A 25,051-nucleotide genomic window follows, 5' to 3' on the forward strand; every position below is an offset into this window, starting at 1 on the left:
TGTTGTGTGTGTGTGCATGTGAGTGCACGTCTGTCTGTCTGTCTGTCTCTCTGTGTGTGTGTGTGTGTGTGTGTGTGTGTGTGTGTGTGACATGACTCAGATTATTTCCCTGAGAATTTACACTAGATAGCAGAAGACATGAGACAGTCTGCAGGTGGTGGACGCTAAAAGCAGATGGCTTCAAGAACTGTAGCTTGGAAGCCATGTGTGGCCATAAGCAAGCCAACCTGCAGGGAGGAGAGTGGAGTATTATACTGGAGGGAAGCAAGGAATACTTTATACTGGAGGGAGGGAAAGGAAAAAGAGATTGCTTCCTGGCTCCCCCAGTCCCATGCAGCCAGCTGCGCTGCCAGCCCAGGGTTTCCCTCTTGTGTGTGATTTTTTTTTACTAGAATCAGTTGCAGTTACCTTAAATCTGAGGGCCACAACCTTAATCCCAGCACTCAGGAGGCAGATGCAGGCCGGTCTCTGAGTTCGAGGCCAGCCTGGTCTACAGAGTGAGTTCCAGGACAGTCAGGGCTACCCAGAGAGACGCTGTCTTGAACAAAGAAACAAACAAACAAATAAAACAAAACAAGATAAAATAGAAACAAACACAAAATAAATGTTTCCCAGAGTGAGTTCTAGGTCTGAGATAGGATTCTGCTGTCAAATAGCTATATAAAACAATAGTTTGAATGATTTTGCCTGCTTGAGATTTTTGCCACCCAAGATATGAATATACTGTATTTTTTTTTTGCACCATAAGACGCACTTTCTCCCGAAAAATGAGGGAGAAATTAGGGTGCACCTTATGGTCTGATTGCTGTCCATTGGGCATCAACAAAGAGGTCACTTACTGATGTCTTCAGTGTACCAGCTGAAGGCTCAGGGTTCAGTGTGTCCATGGGCAGTATGGCCAAAATCCCTTCTCACACAGAGCTTGGTCTCTGCCCCGCTTCCTCTGTGTGTGCATGTGTGTGTGTGTGTGTGTGTGTGTGTGTGTGTGTGTGTGTGTGTGTGTGCCCGCGCGCGCGTAAGCCTCCAGCTATCTGGCTATTCTGAGTTGAATGTCGATCTTAGCCAGCCAGGTAGGCAGATGTGTGTCAGCTTGCTGCAAGGAGCAGGACAGGGGGAGTGCAGTAAAATGTGTAGAATTAAGGAAGCTCTAGCTACCATTTGTCCCTCCTTGACTCCAGTGAGGCTACATTTTGGTGTTTCCAGAAAATTAGAAGAGTGCTTGAGTCTCTAAGTCTTTCCTCCTGTTGAGTTTACAGTGTTTAATATTACCGTATTTTGTTATATTTTAATACATTTTTTTAATCTTTTTTTTTTCCCGAGACAGGGTTTCTCTGTGTAGCCTTGGCTGTCCTGGACTAACTTTGTAGACCAGGCTGGCCTCAAAGTTACAGCGATCCCCCTGCCTCTGCCTCCTGAGTACTGGGATTAAAGGTGTACACCACCACTGCCAGGCTTTAATAAATATTTTATTATACTAATACTAATTTGGTTGAGAATATTTTTTTTTCTTTTACTGCTCTAAAAACTGGTGTGTCTTACGGTCTGGAAAACACATGAGGAAAATTGAGCATGAGGCTATTTATCCCTAAAGGGAATATGGTCCCTGCATGCCAATGTTAAGGATACATGCCAAGGACCTATAGGGTCACAATAGGCAGAGGGCATACCAAGCTCTCTCTGGCTTACAGTAAAGGTCTGGTTGAATCCATTTTAGATCAATTGGCAGGCAGGCCTGTGAACCTTGCACATCAGATAGGATCTACCTACCTTATCTGCCTACCCCTCTCTGTTTAGGATGCTACCACCTGATATTTCTTAGCATACCTGTAATAGAAAGGGGAAGTTAAGAAACCTAGCCTCACTGGGTGTGGTGGCAGTTGGGAGGCAGAGGCAGAGAGATCTCTGTGAGTTCCAGGCCAGCCAGGTCTACAAGAGAAACCCTGTTTCAAAAAACCGAAAAGGAAAAAAAAAAAAAAGAAAGAAAGAAAGAAAGAAAGAAAGAAAGAAAGAAAGAAAGAAAACCAAGCTGTGGTTTGGGTGGGTGACACACATCTTTAATCCCAGTACTCTGGAAGCAGAGGCAGGCATATATCTCTGTGAGTTCAAGGCTGGCCTGGTCTACAGAGTGAGTCCAGAACAGCCACAACTGTTACACAGAGAAACCCTGTGTGTGTGGTGGGGGTGGGGGGCACGGAACGAAAAAAAAAAAAAAAAAAGACCGAGTTGTACTCAATGAATCTGTTTGCTGTGCCTCTTATGATGAGTACGTAGGGTTAGGACCCCATCTGCATCTAAGGATACTGAGACTTAGGAGCTGCTTTCCAGGTGTTTTTCATGGACTTCTCCAGACAAGCAACTCAGGTTTGTGAGTGTAAGAAACCAAAAAAGCCCTCCAAGGGAAAGGAAAGAAAAGGCAAGCTCATTAAAGGCAGCTTCCTCACTCACTGTGCCCCACCCTTCGCTGACGGCTTCTTAGAGCCTAAATTAGTTATGTTTGCTCAACGTTAGTTCACTTGGCTAAGAGGCTAACAGTTGGCACTGAGTTTTAAGAAATACATGGCTCAAGCATAATCACCTTGGGCCCACATCCCCGCTTTTTGAGTACAAGAAGAAGGGACTGGGGAGAGAAACGTTCTGCGCCCACGGCATGTGCAGAGCTGCAGAGCTAGGGGACGAAGGGGGTTGAGAGGGCTAGCAGCTGTGATAGGAAGCGAACAGCGTTTCCAAGGCCAGTTCTGAGTCCTTCTGTCAAGTGGGACCTGCTTTCACTGAGCCACAGGTGACTGACCTTTTCTTGTCCTGGTTTTAGTTACCAGTACTGGCCCTTAGAATCACTGGTGTGAGACTTCAGAGATGATCTAATGTGTCTGCCACAGGGTACCTTCTGCTTAGTCACATTGTATGCTCAGTCACGTAGGAGGTGGGGCTGGGTGACCTCAGGCTACCTAGGGCTTCTGGACACTGGCAAATAGTGAAGGCTCAAGTGAGTCTGAATGGCTGAAGGTTGCCGGCCAGCTACCTAATCTTAAAGTTTTGTTAAGTGGGGGAGTGAATCTCAGACTGGTTGGGGCTTTCTTATTGTTTTGAAACAAACTTCTTAGAAGCACGTGGTATTTCTCTCACCTTTCTCCCTGGGGTCTGCCTAGGTTAAAAGCTATCGCCCAGCTGGAGGGTTTTCAGCCTAGTTCACAGATCACACTCTTCGTAGCTTTCCACCGGTAAGGTGGGCATGGGAGGATGGCTTTGGGGCTTCTCTGTGAAGTAGTGTGCCATCCTATTTTTATTTATGTCACCAGCAGGGTGTCCTGTTGGACTCTGCTTTCATCCTCTCCAAAGGCAGCCGACTGGAGGTGCCTGGAGTCTGGGAGAAGTGGCTGTGCCATTCCTGCGGGGCGGGGGCGCGCGCGGGGGGGGGGGGAAGTTGCAAATCATCATTTTAGTTTATTAAGCTCAAAATGGTGGTGGTGGGGGCAGAGATTTGTTTTCCTTTCAGATATAGAAGTCGGATGGAGCACTGGGGAGAACCCACTGACGTTGCATTTGGGGCTCACAGCCCCCTCAGTTGTGGCAGCCATCCTCCCGACCTCCACAGCCAAGACAACCTAGGCTGGAGGCTGGGGATCAGTTTTTCGTCCCCCGCAAAGGGTGCTGGTGAAGGAGGACTGGATCTGTCTCGGGAGTGCTGCAGTAGTAGTTGGAGGGAAGTGGAATCTTCTCTCCTCACCCTCAGAAGCCTCGCTTGCGTCGTAATTCTTTTTATTTTTACTTTCGAGCCTTGTAAGGCAGGCGGCCGGGGTAAAAGCGCTGCGGCGACACGTTGCCAGCTGCGCAGCACCGCCCGTGTGGCCTGAAGCAGGGGAGGGGGCCAGCCACGCGCCACCTGCCCGGCTCCCCTCGGTTCCCGGGTGCTGCAAGGAGCCTGGGGACCCAGTCTGGCCAAAGGGCCTCCCTGCGGGCCGGCGCCGCAGCCCGGGGTCTCCCGGCCCACGTTTTCCGTCTCTCCCGCTCCCTCCGCCCCTCCCTCCCCGCGCTTCCCCTCCTCCTGCCTGGTCATGTGTCGCCTTTTTTTGTTTGCAGTGGAAACAATTTCTCGCGGCTCGGCGCGCCCCGGCCCCGACGCGCCGCAGCGGAGGCGAGCGGGAGGCGGGACGGGGCGTGGAGAGCGGCGGGGCCGGCGGGAGGACGCGGCGCCCGCGGACGCTCGCTCGGGGCCCATGCCGCGCCGCTCCCCGCAACCCTGTCGCCCGCATCCGCGGCCCCCTCCCGCCGTCCGCCCAGGGCTCGAGGGTCCACTGCGGGGCTCCGAGCGATGCCCGCTGGGCGCCCGCGAAACTTTGTCGGCTGCGCTGAAGGTAGCGGCGGCCCCGCGCCGCGCTCGGCCAGGTGAGTCCGTGCCGGCTCCCGCCCGCACCGCCCAAGCTAGGGTCCTTGCTGTAGAGCCGTTGTGGCGGCATGGGGACGAGGCACGCAGTGCGGGGCGCGAGCCAAGCTCGACCCAGGGTGTGGGGGGACCCCAGTCTTGAGCTGTGAAGTTGCCTGCCCAGGAGTTTCCTGCCCCGACGTGGTGGCTGCTTCGCGTGCCTCGGTTTCCCCACAGACTCCGAGAGCGACAGAGTTGGTATTGTCTGCGGAGCAGGGAACCCCAGCGATTCGAGTCGGGCAAAGGGTTCAGATCAACTCCAGACCCCAAGACCGCGAGCGGGCGCCTAACAAAGATCCCCTCCCTAACTGAGCACGCTCAGCACCGGCCTCGAGCATCCCGAGACCTTGGGGCCCTATTCCGCACCCCGACTCTTTGCAAGCCTTTCTGGGCCCCTCGAGAGCTGGGGGGGACGGTGGGCGTTTATTGATTTGTTTTTAGGCTCGCCACGCTGCGGCCAATAAAAGGTTTATGACATCTGACCAGCAGTGAAGGTATGCGAGCTCCCAATTGCCCTGTGTACGCAGAGAAGAGCAGTTTTCCCGTTGCCTGGCAACGCTGCTGATTGACGCAGAGCACAGCCAATCGCTGCTCTCGTTGGTCCCCTTGAAATGTTTTTGACAAGTACAGTAAAAGGGAGTGGAGCGCGTGCGTGCGTGCGCGCGCAAGGAGGGGGAGGTTCCCAGTCCCCTAAACTCGAGACTGCCCAGCTTTGGTTGAGGAAGATTTCTCAACTTTTTAAAAAGTTCACCACCAACATCTGTTCAGACCTGGGCCATAATGGCGCTGTCAGTGATTTGGAGACATTCTGCTATTAGCAAAAAAAAGTAAGCTTTCTTGCTCCATTTTCTTCGTTGAAAGATAAAACACAGGAAGTCATTTAAAAAAAGAAAGAAAAAAGAAAACAAAAGGAGGGTGTATGAGACGTAACTAATAACTTAAAAATTGTAAGGCGGTGAGTGGTGGATAACTATTCAAAACAACGTTGTTTTCAGCAGATTAAAAATGTTTACCTAACCGCAGGCTCACACCATCCCTCCACCCCTCTAAAATAAGGCAAAGGGAAAAGAGATTTGGAAAATTTTGTAGTTAGGATATAATAATGGAAAACTGTGGTTTCTGGGAATTGTTCTGTTGTAACATAGAAGCACAGTGGTCAGGAACCTTCGATACTGTTACAAAGTGCTGGGATTTTATAGGGAATGCAGTTAATGGAGAATTTGGGGAAACAAATAATTTCAGGGGTTAGGAATCCTCCAGACCTCCTCCTCTTGGCATTGACATTAAAAATTTTTTTTTTTTTTATTATGGAGCCATGTTGCTGGCAGTGTTTGTTGAAAACAAAAGAAAACGTGGAGAATAGCATGTTAGTTCCTTCGGGAAGCTACTGACAAATAAGCAAATTAAAAAGAAAGAGCAGTATGTTGTCATAGCAACAGTGCAATTAAATTACTTTACTGTCAGCCATGATATAATTTTCCTGTTTGGAAGCTCAGGAGACATAAAACTTTCATTTTGGGGCTAAAGTTGACTTCAGCTGGCTCTGTAGTTCTCTTTTGTGTGGCTGTGCTGGCAATTAGACCCTTTTCCAGGGGAATCTTAGGAAACTTTGAGACAAGTTGGCCTTGATTTCTTCATAAGGAAGTTAAAAGCTGTATCAGCCTGGATTCAATAATATCTCCAAACCTGAAGCTATGAGGAGTGCTTTTTCTATAACATGCGTGATATATTATGTAGATTTAGCTCCCCCCCCCTTTTTTTTTTGACAGAGGAACATTTCCCTGGATGAACTGGATTTATCTGGAGTGCCTGTCTGGGTTGGGCTGTGATGCTTGGTGCAGGTTTTCTCCTCTTAGAGATGCCATCTTGTATCCCCTTGGGAGATGTGTCCTCCCGGCCCTCCGTCCAGCTGGTGGGCAGTACTGCAGCTTGCTGGCACCTCGCCTGGTTGTTTGGTGCTCTGCATCCTGCTTTCTAGAATCCCGTTCTAGAACCTCCTGCGCTGAAACAGCAGTCATTTTAGACGCATGTTAATGGCTGTTTAGAGGCTTGGGATAACTGTTTGTTTGTCTTTGATGTGTTCGTTCTTCTCTTAAGCACATTGCTTTATTTTAACTCCCCATTTAGCCGAAAAAGAGATGCCTCTAAACTAAGCGCACAGCCTAGTGAAAGACGTCTTGTCCCTTTTATCTTGTGTACCAGAGGGTTGTGTCTGTAGCGGTGGTGATGCTGTTAGTAAAAGTGACATCTCCTTGTATTTTCTAGTAGATACTGTGTTACTCTCTGTTCTAGGTCATTGATAAGAGTGGGGACGCTGGTGTGGGGGGAGGGAGCCTGTTACAGTTTCTGTTGAGTTGCCCTTCCTGTTTTGAAGTTTCCTGTGGCGCTCTCAACTTTATTTTCTTCACTTATTCTTGTTGTACCTAGTGGCTTATGTTCATTCCCATGTGTTTTCCTAGTGCCTGAGGTTACATGCCTTTTCTCTCTAGGTGTGATGTCCTTAAGTTGAATGTACTTCCTTAAACTGTAGTCTGCAGAATTCCCTGTCCTGGTTTATACCTGTCAAATGTAATTAAAGTTGTAATTTCTTCCTTCTTCTTCTTCTTTTTTTTTTTTTTGGATAAAATGCAACCAGACAATCAAATCAAAGGCCTCTGGTTACAGTTTTACTTCCAAGACCCTTATGGGGGATCTTTTTGTTTGTTGGTTGGTTTTGTTTTTCAAGACAGGGTTTCTCTGTATAACAGCTCTGGGTGTCCTGGAACTCACTCTGTAGTCCAGGCTGGCCTCGAACTCACAGCCTCTGCCTCCCAAGCGCTGGGATTAAAGGCGTGCGCCACCACTGCCCGGCCCTTATGGAGATCTTATAGGATGGGAAGCAACTCCCCTTGCCTTCCCTCTCGTCTCTATTACTTTTCCGTACATGTGTATATGCATATATATATGGGGCGCATGATTGTCACGGTGTGCCTGTGGAGGTCAGGGGACAGATTGCCGGAGTGTTCTCTCGCTGCATCATGCAGGTCTGGGAGATCAAACTCCGATCATCAGGCTCAGCAGCAATGACCTTTCCCTGCTAACTCATCTTCTTAGCGCTCTGGGTTTTTTTCTGAGTTTGGATCTCACGTAGCCCAGGTTGGCCTTGAACTCTCAATCTTCCTGCCAGAGCCTCCAGAATGCTGGGATTACAGGTGCGCCGGGATTACAGCGAGCACCTTCAGATCTGGCGCTTTTCTTTTTTGAGAAGGATAAACAGTGAGACTGGTAACGCGAAGCCACAGTATTGTCCCTCACGTTCATTTTGTCGTGTTTATCCTGAGTCTTTAAAGAGGTCTGTGTGTTAGGGGAGTGTGCGCGTATCCTAGAGGGCCAGAGACACCAGAGAGCACTAAGTTCTCTTCTGGCCACAGGGACCAGTTGTAGACCCAAGAAGAAGCCACTGTGAAATTGCTCATTCCTTTTATGATGTATGTGCGTGTGAAAAAAAAATGCCACATATATTTTCAGTTTTGATGTCAGGACTGCTGACATCTGGGCTCATTTTTCTCCATTGTGTAACTGTAGGGTGGCCTTGCGTGGCTCCTGTGGGAGTCCTGTGACACCTTCACCATGGAGCTGAGACCCAGGAGGACAGAGAGTCGGGAGGGAACCGAACCGATTTCTGTTCTGAGTTTCTCCAGCTCATCGCGTCTCTTCCCTTCTTCCCTTCCCTAGGAGCCTTCACGTAAATGGGTCCAGTCATGCCTGCCAGTAAGAAGCCCAAGGGCTCAGGAATCAGTGTGTCCAGTGGACTGAGTCAGGGTTACCGGGGCAGTGGTTTCCCCAAGGCCCTCCAGGAGGATGATGACCTTGACTTCCCTCTGCCCGACATCAGATTAGAAGAGGGGACCATGGAAGATGAAGAGCTGACCAACCTGAACTGGCTGCACGAGAGCAAGAACTTGCTGAAGAGCTTTGGGGAGTCGGTCCTCAGGAGTGTCAGTCCCGTCCAGGACCTGGACGACGACACCCCGCCGTCCCCTGCTCACTCGGACATGCCCTACGATGCCAGGCAGAACCCCAACTGCAAGCCCCCCTACTCCTTTAGCTGCCTCATATTTATGGCCATCGAGGACTCCCCGGGCAAGCGGCTGCCAGTGAAGGATATCTACAACTGGATCTTAGAGCATTTCCCGTATTTTGCGAATGCGCCGACTGGGTGGAAAAACTCAGTGAGACATAACTTGTCATTGAATAAATGTTTCAAGAAAGTGGACAAAGAGAGGAGTCAGGTAAGCTGCTTGTGTCTTCTGGAGCTGGAGTTATTTATTTCTTTATTTATTGGTTTGTTTGTTTGTTTATTTATTTTTGTTTTAACTTAAAAACTTTCAGCATTAAAAATGAATGTATGGTCACCATGCTGAAGTAGTTGCTGATGAATAATTTAACATAGTTGTAGAAAAACTTCCTTTTTCTTTCTCTTTCTTTCTTTTTTTCTTTCTCCTTTTTCTTAAATGTATTGGCTGTGCATTCTTTTTGCCATTGAGGGCGTCTCTTGAACAGTACCCTGATGCTTTCACATAATCCGCACTTGAGGTTTGCCAATCCGATGTCTTCATGTCTTCCACGTGGTCGGGTCAGTTTGGTTTTCTGTACAGCATTACATAGTATATTAACAGAGGGCTCAAACGTCTAAGGTAAATAGCCATCAAGGAGTGGAGGAAAATGACAATTGGTTTCTGACTATTGGGAAAAGGCAACTTCAGGATTCTGGAATAAACGGGAGGTGATGCACTTTTGGAAGATACTTGAATATATTTGTTAACTCCAAGACCAATCCGAGCCTTGAGGTGCCTGTGACTTTTATGAAATCTGGTGTATATGTAAGTGTTTGGGAACTTGGAAATTCTGCCAGTGTGAAGTACTGACCTAGGTTAAGGTTCCTGTTAGAGACTGGCTTTAAAAAGTTGGAAGTTTTTTTTTAAGTGTATGTGTAAATGTGTGTGTGTGTGTGTGTGTACCTAAGTGCAGGTGCCTTCAGAGATCAGAGAGGTGTGTTAAGTTCCTAGGCCTGGATTTACAGGTGGTTGTGAGCCATCCACTGTGGGTGCTGTGAACTGAACTTGGGTGTGCTGCGGGGACCGGGAGCCATTGGCCACTGATGCTGATGATGCCAGGAGTGTGCTCATGTGTGTATTCACGATCCTTCTTCTCTCCTGGGTCCTTAGCTTTAGACATAGCTGTAGGGATCAAGGTGTGCCTCTCACATAGTGAACTCTGTTATCCTTGGGTACTCGGTCTCTCCTTTGCCCCAGGTTAAGCATCTGGAGAGCATTCCCAGGGCTTGACTCTGTTCCATGTTTTAAGATCAGTCTAGAAACTTAGAAATTGCTCTCCTTCAAGAACCCAGGCTGTGGCATTAAACACTTTTTTGTATAGGTCACTTCTTGAGGCAAGAGAGGGAAAGCCTGACTGAGCAAGCAATTCTAGGCTTAGAATGTGGCCAACAAAGTACTCCTCAGGCTCCCAGAGCTGCATGCCACTGAGGAAGCAGTGAGCAGGGCCTTTAACTCCATGTCACCCTTTCTGCAAGTTACAGCATGCCTGAGTCTCCATGTTTGACATAACACCACTGCACATAAAAGTAATTTAGCTAGAGTGTAATTTTGCTAGTGCAGCTCCAAGGGGGGGGGGGCGTGCAGAGCTTATTTATTCACAGTCCTGCCTTGCCACCAAGCACTGGATGGTGCCCATCAGAGACCACCAGGAGGGTCTACCCATCCCCCTACCCCACCTCACACTGGATTCTGGGAATCACTTTTTTCCCCCTAGGGGTGTTGGCTGTCAATCTGGGAAAACACTGATACCTGTTGACAGGGAGTGCTTTGAAGGACGTGAGATTGTTTTTTTTCCGAGTTGTTGAGTTCTGGCTTCCTAGCCCGGGCACTGACCTGTATTGACATGTTTCTGATCAAATGCCAGTCAGTTTTGTGGCTGGAATTTTGTTCCCAGCGGTTTGATGTTGTTAGAACAAAGCTACAGTTGTGGGGTTTTTTTCTCCTCCTCTTCTCTTCCCTTGGATGAGCCAGAGGCCTCTGGTTCAGGTTGTCAGGCATACTCAGTGCTGCCAGGGCCCGAGCCCTGGCCTGTCACAGGGCTTTCTCCTGGATTTGCTGAGTAAAAAGGAAGGCAGTCTTGCTGATGTAGTGCCCAGTGAGAGTCCCTTGGGCTCTGTCCTACACTTGTTTTCTTCCCAGGGAGTTTTCCGTTGGCAGTAGGCTCAACCTTAACACGAATGTCTAAATGCACCCAAACGCTAGCAAGAAAGACGTGCAATGAAGGGGAGAATGAAAGCCTGGCAGATCATATGCACCGAGTTAGCCACGCCACCTTTTTCTTTTGTTTTGTTTGTTTTTAGCTTCTGGTATGGTTTTGAAACCAGAGAGCAGAGTTTAAGCTTGGCATAACAGTGAGACTGTGGAATCCTGTGTGATCCTTGTCCCGAGGGCTTGGAACACAACTGATGGACAACTGTTGTTTGGCTGGGCCCCTAGAGTAGGATGGAATCTGTTGAGATTGAGTCGTAGTCACCCAAGGCACTTCGCACGGTACCGTCTCTTAGGCCCCTCCTCAGATTTGGTTCTGAGATGGGGTGGGAAAGTTGGTTTCAAGGTGACTAGTTATTATGGGTAAGACCCTAGAACCAGTGAGGGGCCTTTCTTTTTTTTTTTTTTTTTTTTAATTTATTCTTTATTTGTTGGTCAGTTTGCTTATTTTTGTTTATCTTGAGGCAGGGTCTCAGGTAGCCTAGGTTGGACTTGAACTTGATATTTAACTGTGAGTGACCTTGAACTACTGATCCTCTCTCCTCCACCCCCCCACCCCCCACCCCCCAGTGCTGGGATTACAGGCATGGGTTTTGTTTTGTTTTTTTCCCCTAAGTGTTCAGGTTTCATCAAGGACCTTCTCTCAACGATTAAGTCAAGAGAACCTACAGCTTTGCTTCTGTTTTTCTCTCTCACGGTGCTTCAAAAGGTAGCTTAATTTGTTGTTGTTTAATCATGGATGTTTTTTAGCTAGCACAAGTGGATAGAAAGCCATGACTGGCTTTAGTGTTTAATGAGAATTGTCTGGCTTCGTTCATTTTTGTGGTGTTGTTGCTGCTGTTCCTGAAGTACTTTGAGGAGAATTTAGATTGTGAGTCATTTTATTTCAACATACATACTACCCGCCAAAGTTAGAAAGCCTTAGATACCATTTAAGCCAGGTACTCCAATATCCAAGATGGGGTGATCTTTGAATTAGGACCCCAACATGACTTATGTGGTTGTGACATGTCTTGCAGTGTTTGTCTGAATATATTGCACCCTGTCCCTTCCTTTCCCCTCTTTCTTTCCTGTCGCCCTGGAACTCACTTTGTAGACCAGGCTGGCCTTGAACTCAGGGATCCGCCTGCCTCTGCCTCCTGAGTGCTGGATCTAAAGGCGTGCGTCACCACCGCCCAGCTTTCATTCCCTTCTCTTTTAAAGGCACCTAACACTTGGGTCTTCAGGGTGCCTTACCTCCTGCCTGCCTCCTTGTGGTGTCCTTGATTTTTGCCTCCGCCCCCTGGAAGGGAAGTGGTCTCTGGGATTGTCTGCTGACTTCCAGGCCCCTTCCCTGGGAACTCAGTGTGTAGAGGGCAGGTACTGTGCTCCTGAAGCGCTTAACTTGCTGTGGGGCTGGCTGCTGCCATCAAGCCTGGGTCACATGGGTCAACTGTTCCCTATTCTGTGAACTTCCACATCTGTCTTTCATCTTCCCCGGTTATCAGTGGGTGATCTTTGCTCAGATCAATCAAGGTCATGTTTTTTCAAAGTCTGGGATCATGGTTTTTTTTTTTTTCCTCTCTCTCCTAGAAACAAGTATCTCGACTTGTACTTAGCATGTACTGACTTCTCTGGGGACTTGCAAATGAGAAGTAAAAATGCAGTCAGCTTTTATAGACTAGATTAGAATGGAGCAGGTATGTGTGTTTCTATTTCCACGCTTTTTATTTATTTCCCTTCTTGCCATTTTAACAAAAATATTATTGTTACCAGAAGGTTTATGAAGGAAACAGTGTACAGAATATGTTTATCGCACATAGCCTTGACTACTTTTAATACAGCTTTGGCCTATAGAGGTAGCTTTGTGGCTCAGCCAAATCAGGACCAAGCTGAGAGCAGGCCTCGGGTTCCGGTGTTAGCGGTTGGCAGTACGGCCGTCTTGGATCCTGAGTTTTCTTGTGTGTAGACGCAGACATTGAAAGTGGTTTTGGGTTAGTGCTGCTGAGCCTTGGGGTCTTCAGTGTCTGAGGCGCTGTTGACCCACTACCTGAATTTATTGGCAACATACCAAGTGCTGATAAGTACTCTGTTTGTCTAGAGAGAGGCTCTTGACATTTTGTTTGCTTAGGTTTTTTTTGTTTTTGTTTTTGTTCTTTCTTTTTTTCTTTCTGTATTCCTTCTCTCTCTTTTTTATTAGATTGAACATACTAAGCAAGGCCATCATAGTCACAGTGGCATGGCCATGTCATGCCAGAGCATGGGAGATTGAAGTCCAGATTAATTCTGGGAGTGCCGTATAAAGAACTAGAGAGAGTAAACAGGAGAGAGAGGGGGGGGGGAGGGAGGGAGGTGGGGGGAGGGAGGTGGGGGGGAGAGAGAGAGAGGGAGGGAGAGAGAGAGAGGGAGAGAGAGAGAGGGAGGGAGAGAGAGAGAGGGAGAGAGAGAGAGGGAGGGAGAGAGAGAGGGAGGGAGAGAGAGAGGGAGAGAGAGGGGGGGAAGAGAGAGGGGGGGGAGAGAGAGAGGGAGGGAGAGAGAGAGAGAGGGGGGGGAGAGAGAGAGGGAGGGAGAGAGAGAGAGAGGGAGGGAGGGAGGGGGGGAGAGAGAGAGAGAGAGAGAGAGGACTCCTTTTATGTTTTTCGAGACAGGGTCTCTCTGTGTAGCCTTGGCTGTCCTGCATTCACTTTGTAGACCAGGCTGGTCTCAAACTCACAGAGATCCGTCTGCTTCTGCCTCCTGAGTGCTGGGATTACAGGCTTGATGGAGCAATTCTCTTTCTCAGTAGATGCAGAGGCTCTACTTTGTACTAAGCATATTGCCCCTTGACTATTAGCTCTCCTGCTGTGTCCTAGCTCTCTTGTCCAAGACTCCTCCCTGCATTGGGGTAAGGCCTGGCTAGACTTCCTGCCTACGTAGGAAGCACTTAGACAACTTCTCCTATTGCCTCCTCTTGTCTCCTGGTGAATGTGATTTTGTTTTGGTTTTTCGAGACAGGGTTTCTCTGTGTAGCCCTGGCTGTCCTGGAACTCACTTTGTAGACCAGGCTGGCCTCGATCTCAGGGATCTGCTTGCCTCTGCCTCCTGAGTGCTGGGATTAAAGGCTTGCACACCCATGAGTAACACTTATGAGGGTTTCCCTTGTGCATAGTGACCTCTTATTCCCCCCTTTTCCGAGCCCAGAGAATTTCTGTTTCCTGTGACACTGGTTAGTATATCTGTTTAACTAGTGATCCCTTTAGGAGAAAGCTGGCCCCGCCTCCCTCTTCAGAGGACAGCACAGCCAGGCCCCAATGTCTAGTGGGATATGCAGAAAATGTGACGAGGTGGGGGAGGTGCCTCTGGGGCGAGTGACAACCCATCAGTGCCTGTGAGGTGCTGCCGGTCTGCTGCACGCTCAGGACCCTCCGAGGCTCCCTGGTCCATGAGTAAATTCAGATGAGGTGTGCGGAGTGAGGTGTAGATGGTGGGCAGGGTTTATTACAGAGTAAAGCGGGGGACAGTCAGGAGTTGAAAGTGGACAGTGACCAAAGGTGCCATCAGGTGGGGGTCAGAGTGGCCAGTGGCCAGAGAGACCATGGTGCTGAACAAATGGGCAATAAGGTGCTTGAATGTCTGTGGGTGTCTCCTATTATCTAGCCTGGCTGTCCCCCCGCCCCCCCAAAAAAATCAGGGAGCCACCTGACTCTGCCTCCAGTTAGAGGTATGTCCCACCACATCTGGCTATATTATTTTTAATGTGTGTGTGTGTGTGTATGTGTATGTGTGTGTGCATGTGTGTTGTATGTAGTATGTGCGTGTGAGTGCAGATGTTCGAGAAGACTGAGGTATCTGATTTCCAGAGCTGGAATTACAGGCAGCTTTGAGCTGAGGGGACGCTGGGAATTGAACTCTCTGCAAGAGCAACATTTATATTCTCTGGTGTATCTCTCCAGCCCACATGTGGATTAACTCCTCGGGGACAACAGTGTGCCTTTGTCCTTTCCCAGAACGCCGCTGCTAGACAGTGGTGGAAGGATCTTCTAGGCAGTTTAGGCTGCCATGTCAAAGTTAGACTTCTTCCTTTTGATGTAAAATCTTGTAGCAGAGTAGACAGGAAAGAAAATGTAGACTCTGAAATCTAGCTACGGTGGGAGAAATAGACTTCCCTTAATGGCCCTGACCAAAACCTTTATATCGCTGCCCTCCTCCCTGTCACATACTCTTCTTGTGTTTTTAAACTTACTTATGTTTTTGAGACAGGGTCTCACTCTGTACCTCTGGCTGGCTTTTGGACTCCCTATGTAGACAACGTTGGCCTTGAACTCTGAGAGCTCGGCCTGCCCCTGCCTCCTTAGTGCCAGGATTGGAACCGCGCGCCGGTGCACAGAGACTCTCGAATGGTGTTTTAAATTTTCAGAAGCTGCAGCTGTGGTGCTTCCTCCGTTCACTGAGTCTTTCTTTGAGTTTTAAGGCTACGTTGGGGGATTCTCTTTAGAGACCGTGATACTTGCCTTTTCTCTCAAATCTGCGTCTGTAGGGTTACGGGAGTTGGGGTCCAAAGCTGTTCATGAGGGAAGGGGGCGGGGGGGTGGTTTCCTCAGTGACCTGTGGGTTTCTAACAGACTGTTGAAAGTGTCCATCTCCTGGCTGAGGCTGAGTTATTATCCTGGGTAGTGGAGGGAGGCTGGGCTTCCGAGAAAGAGTCAGGGGAAAAGCCTAGAGCAGTGGTTCTCAGCCTTCCAAGTGCTGCGACCCTTGAATTCACAGTCCCCATAAAATGATTTTTGTTGTTACCTCATAGCTGTAATTTTGGTACTGTTATGAATCGTAGTGTAAATATTTTTGGAGCTAAGAGGTTTACCAAAGGGAGCGTGACCCACAGGTTGAGAACCGCTGGCCTTGAGTGGCAGAGAAAGCATACCTGAAAGACAGAAAGAAGGAAACCTTAGAACTCAGCTGTACTGAGGGAAGGCTTCTGGTAAGGGCAAGTATATATTTCATTAAAGGGGTAAATACTCCTCCCATTTCCTTAGCGTATCTTCAGGTGAGTCGGCTTTCCTGGGGACGGGGTGAGCATCCTGGCCAGGCTGCTAAAGTTAATGAGAAGAGGTTATGACAACTGAGAAAAATGCCCCCATGAGAGTCTCCTGATAGCAAGGCTGTGGGGCTCGTTCTTGATTGTTGATTGGTCATGAGGGGTCCAGCCTCTGGTGAGTGGGGTGGTCAGGGCAAGTGGTCCTGGAGTGTATACAAAAGCCAAGTGGGTAGAGCAAGAGTGGGCCAGGAGGAGCAGCCAGGAAGCAGCATTCCTCCACGTGCTCGGCTTCGGTTCCTGCCGTGGCTTTCCTTGATGATGGACTATAACCTCTAAGTCAGATAAAATCCGTCCCCCCTCCCCGCCCCCCACCCCCCCCTCCCATGCTTTGGTCTTAGTGTGTTATCACAGCAACCGAAAGCAAATTAACACAGGAGGAGAGAATGGCATATAATGTTCTAATCTTTGGAGCAGATCCGAATGCTGCGTTTCCACCCAGGGCCATAGTATTTCATTCTTTTGGCCGGGAGGCCTAAGAAGGGGCAGTTTCAATATTTTCCTTTCTAGTGTTACCAGGGCAACAGGAGGTGAGGTCCACGCAGAACATGGGGCAGGGTTCCATCTTCATTTGCTTTCAGGGCTGCTAACTCCTTTCTAGCTACCTAAAAGGAAGCTATTCCTTTTTTTTTTTCCTATCAAAAAAACATTCTTTTATGTGTATAGTGTTTTGTCTGCATGCATGTCTGTGCACCACATATGTGACTGGTGCCCGTGGAGGTCAGAAGATGTTGCTGGATCCCTCTGATCTTGAGTTACAGACAGTGGGTGAGCTCCCATGTGGGTGCTGGGAATCAAACCTGGGTCTTCCAGTACTTTAACTACTGGGACATCGCTCCAGAACTCTGATGGAATCCTCGTGCTCGCATCCTCTGTGGTTCCTCCCAAATCCCTGTGCTCCCATTGGCTGTGTTTCCTGCCTGATCCTGTCCGTATGTTCCTTCCATACTCTGCCTTCCAGATGGCCTCCTTCATCTTCCACACTGCATAAGAGACAGATGTCTGTTGCCCCTCCCAAGTAAAGCTAGTTATTCTTTGCTTGTTCCTTGATTCACTCACTCACTCATTCATTCATTCATTCATTCATTCATTCAGCAAACTTGATAAAGTCTCTGTCTTTCCTTTTTGAAGTCTATAACTAAATCTAAGAAGATAGAAAATCAACTGCATTATTATTACAGGGAAACTGCTCAACCTTTTGTGCGTCGTTAGCCTCATTAGTAAAATGATTTCACCACTGGGGGTGGTAGCTCGGAGGTAGAGCACTTGACCAGCGTGCATGAAGTCCTAGGCTTAGTCCCCCGGGGGTGGGGGCTTTAAAAAATACTGGCTCAGAGAGAAGCTCCAGGGTGGTTTTATCCGTTTGAGAGAACAAGAACAGGACAGGCAGGTTGTGTGTGTACCATGGTAGCTGCTGCGTGGCAGAAGGTGGGCGAGAGGAAACACAATAGCCATGCCTTTAGGCTCCATGAGGCAGGGTCCTGGAAAGTAGGCAGGTTCAGCTGTGGAGGATGGCAAACAGCTAACAGGGGAAGAAGGGCTCCCTCAGAGAAAGAGTGATAGTCTCCAGACTGTTAGGGCAAGGGTGCTTATGCCTTTGACCCATTTCCAAACAAGGGACAGAAAGGGCAAAGAAAAGGCTGGGCCCTTGGAGTTAGACCTCAGAAGAGCCCTGAGGCTTAGCTGGGAGGGTGCAGGGTTGTCTGCACTGGGGCAGGGGGAGGGCCTTCCGGGGCACAGCACACTATCTCACTAGGGGAGTAATTAGTCTTCCCCTCTCCTTTGCATGTCTTCCGGGTGCATCAGCAGCTTTCCCGAGGGGCGGTCTCCTGTACAGGTGATTGGCAGGCCCAGCTGGATTACCTCTTAATGGAGTTGATATAGCATGTAATATTTGCGATAGCTTAGAATGTCATGTTTCCATCCAGGGCCAGAGGCAAAGCTCACAGTCATTCTTTTGACCTGGAGGAAGTAGCTTTCCCTTAGTGGGCCTCAGCGGAGCCCCAAACTTCCACCGTCTCGTATAGCACTTTAAATCCTAAGGGGGGAGGGCCAAACTGACCCTCTCCTTTCTGTGTTTCTGGGGCATATGGAAGTGGGGTCCAAAGCTCATTCTAAGTGTCCATCCGCAGTGGCCTCCAAGCCATGCTTATGTAGCTGCCTAACATGGTGAGCACTGCTTACAGGGGTCCCTGGTCCTATGAACTCTCTACAGAACCATTAGTTAGTAGAACTTCTCCAGGAACTGCCTTTGTTTATTTATATTCTCAACCAACCTCCCTCCCTCCCTCCCTCCCTCCCTCCCTCCCTCCCCCCCCCCTCCCCCGTCTCTCTCTCTCTGTCTCTCTGTCTCTCTCTGCTTTTTTTGTTCTTTGAGACAGGGTTTCTCTGTGTAGCCTTGGCTGTCCTGGAACTCTCTTTGTAGACCAGGCTGGCCTCGAACTCACAGTGATCCTCCTGCCTCTGCCTTCCAAGTGCTGGGATTAGACGCCCGGCTTGTTTATTATTTCAGTGTTCCATCCCCCTTTAATTACCCACGTCTTGCCATCTCATCACTGCTCTTCTGGCTTCCGTGAGTCAAGCGTGCATGTTCTGCAGCTCCAACAACGACTTCCTAGGAAGATTCTGACGTCCTTTGTGAGGGTCTGGCAAGGCCCCCTGGGAAACTTGCTGCTTCTGGACAGAGGACCCCATCCATGGATCTGTCAGCGTCCCTGACCCGCAACTCTGGAGAACCAAGGCTTTCTTCCTCAGCATCCTGCCAACAGATTGCTTTTCAAACCTTCTCCATCAACCTGAAAATGCCTTGGGGTTTCCCTTTGAAATCACTTTAGCTGCAGCATAGCTCCACAGTAAATAGTAGGGCTAGCACACCTGACAAGGCTGGGATATGCATCTTTCAAAAGAAGTGGGGAATGCTTCAATGCGTCCATGTTCTTCTTAAATTTTATGCGGTGCTGGGGAAGGAACCCATGGGCTTTTCTTTGCTATGCCTGCCCTTACTTACTTACTTACTTTTTAAAAAATATTTTATTTAATTTTAATTTATGTGCATTGGTATGAGGGTGTCAGATCTTGGAGTTACAGGCAGTTGTGAACTGCCATGTGGTTGCTGGGAATTGAACCCAGGTCTTTGGAAGAGCAGGAAGTGCTCTTAACCACTGAGCCATCTCTCCAGCCCCCGCCCTTACTTTCTACTCTGTCCTATAAGCGCTGCTCATCTAAATGCTTTTAAATGCTGGCAGGCTGGTGGGATGGTGAAGCCTTCATGGAAAATTCCACTGCCTTCCTGATACACTGTGTTGAGACAGAAAAATTCTTAATCCTTTAAAGGTTGGCCAAGCACAGTTGGTGCACACCCATAATCCCTCCACCTGGGAGGTGCAGGCTGGACGGTCAGTGTGAAGAGAGCACCTTCTGGTGTGTGGTGAACTCGAACACAGCCTAGGTGACTGAGACCCTGTCTTGAAACAAAACCAAACCTCAGAAGCCAAAACGGGGTGCGGGCGGAGACGGGGTGCGGGCGGGGATGGGGTGCTGATTATCTTGATGCCATTGTGTTTGCGGACAGATTTGTAGTTTCACCGGTTTTAATTTATTTGCGATTTCTCTCCATGCATAATAAACACCTTGACTATTTAGTCCTTTGTTTTTCTGTTTTGTTTTGTTTTTTTCTCCTACACTGGCCATTTCAGACCATCAGTATTTACTCAAGTTACGCCTTCATGAAAATAGACCGTAGGTCTCCTGTTCTCCGAAGCTCCTTCAGGAGAATTATTGATGATGTTGAAGTCCCAGGAAAAAGTGAGGTTTGGTTCTTGTAGGAGCTAACATTCCAAGGAGACAGAATGTAGAATAAAAACGCACAAGCCACCGTAAGTCCCAGAAACGGGCTGGACCAGTGCCTGATTGGTATCAGGCGAAGACAGCCAGGGAGGGCTTCTCTCACCGAGCAGGGCAAGCCATAGGAACTGCGGAGGGCCACAGTTAAGACTCCAGGCTGCAGGAGGCGCTGCAGTGAGTTGCTAATGGAGCAGTCTTAGGGTGCCCTGCGGAAGGAACAGATAGGCCGAGGCATGGCTGTTGTAGAAAAGGCAAATGCTACTGATTTAAGCAAGCTAGCCAAGTATGCCTGTCACAAGGATGAGGCTCCTGCTGTTATTTTTAGTGCATTGTTGGTTCCTGTTCAAGTGTTTCATGGTCCAAGATGGCATCAGCTAGCTTAGAGATGAAGGAAAAGACAAAGAGGGTCCTGTGGAGTTAGCACTTTTCAGGGACTTACCTCATAACATTGCTTTTTTTTTTTTAATCTCATTGGCTATATTCTGCTTACATGATTTCTTTTAGTTACAGTGAAGGCTGGGAAATGTAGTTTTGCTTTGAGTCACCCCCCCCCCCCCCGAACATACACACAATTACTAAGCTGTGTGGGATCTTCTGTCACAAAGGTCTGCACACTGAGACTCATGTTACTGGACACGGCTTAGGCAGTGTCAGAAAAAGAGGGAAACTGGGAGGTTTTGTAAATAGCAGTGAGGACCCAGTGGAAGGGTGCGGGTACAAAGGACAGCTTAAACACGCCAATCCAGTCTTTCTTATAAGTGCTCCAGTTAACTAGAGTTTAACTTCAAGATGTTCTGGTTAAATTGCATTGAATATCTTCAAAAGCAGTAGCTTGATAGTGGTGAAGATTGTGCGAGTGCCAAGATGGATAAGAAGAGAAGCAAGGACGTATGTTGTTGGAGATAGAGTCGTGCCTAAAGTTGTTCTTTTAATAATAGCTTGATGGTTTGCTCCGTGAGATTACAGGCGGTTCCAAGAACAGAGAGCGAAGCCTTTGATTTTGAGCTCGCTCTCCCGCTTGGGCTTGTTTGAGTACCTGCGCCTTGAACTCAGCAGGAGGCAGTAAATACTGGCAGAGCTCCTGGCTGTTCTTGCATCTTTCTCTGGCTGAGCTCCTAGGGTGTGCGGGGTCTCCTCGGACCGTAGGGGCTCTAGTCCAGTGTCCCTTCCACTTACTGGAGCTCTTTGAAGTGTCTCTTGGAAGGCTGTAACTGTCCTCCTCTGGGGACAAGACCTATAAGTGATTTAACTAATGTCATTAGCTAGAAAACACCCAGGTAGCAGAACCTTTGTATATGCCGCTTTTTTAGAAAGAAAGGTCAAACCGTGTGAATACTGACTCCAGGCTGCCTGGCACAGAGCCAGGGCTTAGAGAGCCCCCTCCCCCCCACAAGTACTGCTGGTGTAAGTCCTGGGATGCCGGGATGAATCAGCTGTGAATGACGTCATGTAAAGCAATGGATAGTGTTTGCATTAATCTCCGAAGACCTCAGAGAACATTTAGTTTGCAAAGTGAAAATTAGACTTGGTAATTGCAAAGGGAAGTAGCCTCCCTTCATTTTAGCAACGTTTCCTGAAGGTTGTACCCGCTTGTGGACTGCCAGACAGTTGGGTGACAGCTAACTGGGTGATCCACAGACTCCACAGAATGTGGGTGGGAGATGAGAGACGCACGTCAAATAGTGCTTTCATTACATGGACCAGGCAGGTAATGTGTCAGGTAGTGATTCGCATGGCGAAGAAAGATAGAGGATAACGCAGTGGGGTGGGGCAGGAAGGAGTGAGTGTAGGAGACTTGTCAGAGTGACTGACTGGGCATGCCCTGAACGGCAAGAGGGACAAAGCCCTGCAAAGGCTCTGAGGTGGTAACAGCTGGGAATGTCCAAAGAGCAGCAAGAAGGCTTTGGGAAGTGTATTAGACACAGTAGACTCGGACATTTAAAGGGACCGGAACAGAGACTTGGCTTTAGAAGTTTCTAAGTGGTGACAGTCACTCTGGCTGGCTTCCGGGTCAGAATCTGGGTGCAGGTACACGGACATGTTCTGGTGGGGAGTCAGGGTAGGAATTTGCCGTTGTTCAGTGCGAGATAGGGTTTTGTTGTTAGAAATAGGGTCTCTCCATGTAGCCCTAACAAGTCTCCAACTCACAGAAATCCACCTGCCTCAGTGCCCCGAGTGCTGAGCGCATCAGTGGTTCTATCTGTCTGTCTGTCTGTCTCTTGGGATACTTCAGAAATGGCTAAATAGAGCCATCAAGCCAAAAGTTTGATATATGGACTTGAGGCTCTGTGAGACGTTGGTGCAGGTGTAAGTTAGGGGCTCATTAGTGCAGAGGTAATGGAAACGAGGATTCCTGGGTTACCTCTCAGTCAGAAAGAAGTCAGACCTCAGTTTCCACTCTCTGTTTTCCGCACTAAGGATGCGACTTCTAAATGTGTTTGGAGTAGTCCCGTATCTCTGAAATGTTGAGAAAATGCACTCCAGTACACACCCATCTGGCATCCCATTTAGCAAAGTCCCCTACCCCAAGACTCCTGTGAGTTCCCTGCCATCTGGTCCTTGGCCAGAGAAGGATTTTTCTTGTATACGTGTCTCCATAGCAACGAGTGTGGAGTTGATATGGAAAGTAAGCAGTTGCCTTAGCAACAGAGTTACTGATGTAGTGGCTCCCTTGCTTTCCTGGAGTGGAGGGTAAGCTGACAAAACTAGTTCAAATGCATTATAAAGGGCTACACACACAGACTGGCCCTGCTGGTGTAAAACTAGCCTAGCTTTAAGAGAGATTGCAGCCCTTCCCCCTTCCCGAGGAAGGGCACTCAGTGGTAATAAATCAGACAAAAGTAGCTGCTGTCAGTTGAAATAGATTATAGGAGGGTTTTCCTAGAGGAGTGGTTTCATTTTGTTTGACAAAATGCTATAGTCAGAGCATATTTGGTTGCAAGGAAAAGAAAGCCACCTCAGTAGGCTTAAGTAAAAGTCCATTTATCCCAGAGATATAATAATCAGTCCAACAGGCCAGAGCCCAAGAGCCACACACAGCTCACCTCAGGTGTGGTGTGGCTGGAACTGCTCCTGTCCTTCTGCGACCACATGGACACTCAGCAGTGCTTTTCTCTGGGGATCTGGTGTGGCCTCCTGGCTTCTTCCACGTGGCTCTCAATGTCTGCCAACTCCCACTTGTGCCTGGCTGTACTGGAATGTGTGCGTCTGCCCCTGTGATGCATGGTCTGGGCATACATGTGCCCACCCTCGTGTCTGTGTGGTGTGCTCGTCAACATTTCAGATACTAAAATTTACTGTTTCCCTTCTGGGCGTGAGATGTTTAGCCCTGGGAAGAACAGGGGCAGGCCCAAGGATTCAGGATAGCTGTTGGGTTTTATTCCTGAAAATAAAAACATTCGAAGCCTGGCATGGTGACACACAGCTGTAATGCCATCCTTGAACCAGGGAGGCTAATGCAGGAGGATGTCAGGTCCAGGGCCAGCCTGGGCTACACAGTAAGCCCTTGTTTCCGAAACAAACAAACAACAAACAGCACCACACTCACTTTTGAGGACTTGGTGCTCAGGATGGTGGCAGGTGGTGTATATTAACATGCCGGGGGACTTCAGGACCGTCCCGAGAACCCCTTCTGCTTCTTCACAGTGGTTGGATTTAATTGTCAGTTTGACAGGATTGCGAATCATTTGGGAAGACTGTCTAGATCAGGTTGAGGTTGGCCTACGGGCACATGTGTAGGGATTGTCTTGGTTATGTTTACCCACCATGGGTGGCACCATTCCCTGGGCTTGGGGTCCTGGGCTAGGTAAAAAGGAGAAAGCTAGCAGAGCACTAAGCACTCTCTGTGACTAGAGGCTTCAAGTGCCTGCCAGATGACTTCCCTGTGATGATGGACTGTCGCCTGGAGCTGTGAACTGCAGTAAAACCTACCTCTCCCCACATGGCTTTTGTTGGGGTAGATCATCACAGCCACTGGCCTGTGGTGCCTTCATCTTTCTCTCATTCACTCCCATAGACCTGCAGTGGCTGTCCCAACAATCACTGCTCTTTTTGTGTCTCCTTCTTCCTGCCAGCTGCCCTCAAATGGCCTGTACTCGCGGGGTTGAGTGACTCCGAGAAATTAGGAACTCGAGGCCTCTGATCTAGGCAGGAATAAATGCCAGCTGTCTAACACACATTGTCCTAATTCTCCAGATCAAGAGATTGAGCAATTATCTTGACCACTTTGTACCAACCCATGTATGTCATCATACTGTTTTTCAAAATGGGGAGAAGTGTGACCAGTTACTCTTTGCCAGGGACTAGTGATACAAAAAACTTCACAAAACTCTGGCAGTGGAGACTGGGTGAAAATTAAAACAGACTAAGAAGGCAGTTGGTGTTTGCCTTGACCAGTGGCCAGAGTGACATGGGTCTAAGCTTTGGAGGAGCAAATGGCCCATCCTGGTTTGAGTGCCTCTAGAGGGGTCTGAGGAGAGGAAAGGATTGCATTAGCTGTTGTCTTCTGAGGCTGGTGACAGAAGGAAGCCGTCCCCTCAGGTCATCAGTGTTGGCTTGGACCTAGAGGTGGAAATGACCCAGAGTATGAAAATTTGGCACAGAAATTTCCACAGGTGTCTGTTGCGGCCTCCGTGGAATGGTGAGAGCTGTTTGTATCCAGGGTCTGTAAGCCTGACCATCACAGCAGCTGTAAACTAGACAGCATGGGCTTTTTACATGGGGGAACTGGAGGCTCAGAGAGCATCGGTGACTGGCCGAGTGCCTGGGCTACTTTCTGAGATGTTCTTCAGTGTTGAGGCAGATGGTTCCTGTGACTGAGAGAGATAGGTGGGTTTGGGAAAGGGGTCAGGGTGTGGTGTAACCTCTTGAGAGCTGTGCTGAGGAGCTAGGACTGGCCTGAAGGCAGTAGGGCTGGGGATCTGGCTCAGTGTGAGAATACTTGCCTTAAGGCAGAAGGGAGCCTGCAGCTGTTCCTGAGTGACATCATGGTGCCTTAGCTACTTCTACGTTGAGAATTTTTGCTGGCCAGAAATCCATGGAGAGAAAGACCAAAACTGATGCCGAATGCTGTCCCATAGGGTTCACTGATGTGGACCAGATTTCTTTCTTTCTTTCTTTCTTTCTTTCTTTCTTTCTTTCTTTCTTTCTTTCTTTTTTTCAGATTTCTTTCTTTTAATTTTTTTTTTTGTAATTTATTTTCTTTTTATTGGAAGTGGATTTCTCTCCCGCACAACACATCGTGATCAGTCTTCTCCCCTGCTTCTACTCCCCCAATTTCTTCCTGCCTCCCTTTCCAAGTGGATCACACTCCTTCTGTCTCCCAATAGAAAAGAATCAGGCCTCCAAGGGATAATAATAAAATACAAGAGGATAAAACAAACAAACAAAAAAATGAACACATCAGAATTGGACAAAGCAAGCAAACAGGAAGAA

General features: G+C 48.5%; 1 protein-coding gene across 8 annotated transcripts in view; it reads left to right on the top strand.

The window, feature by feature from the left end:
- Positions 1-25,051, top strand: part of FOXN3 (forkhead box N3) — a 385,252-nt gene that overhangs the window by 171,909 nt on the left and 188,292 nt on the right. For 5 of the 8 annotated variants that reach the window (XM_084792026.1, XM_084792025.1, XM_084792027.1 and 2 more), the window contains one exon: positions 8,135-8,691. In XM_084792026.1, coding sequence (XP_084648152.1) covers positions 8,149-8,691 — 543 coding nt within the window. In that variant the 5' untranslated portion in view covers positions 8,135-8,148. Of the gene's footprint in view, positions 1-4,168; positions 4,384-8,134; positions 8,692-25,051 lie in introns of those variants that run through there. The other 3 variants (XM_084792024.1, XM_084792030.1, XM_084792031.1) reach the window with 2 other exon arrangements.

Source organism: Acomys minous, assembly GCF_964271855.1.
Source record: "Acomys minous genome assembly, chromosome: 8".
Classification (NCBI taxonomy): domain Eukaryota; kingdom Metazoa; phylum Chordata; class Mammalia; order Rodentia; family Muridae; genus Acomys; species Acomys minous.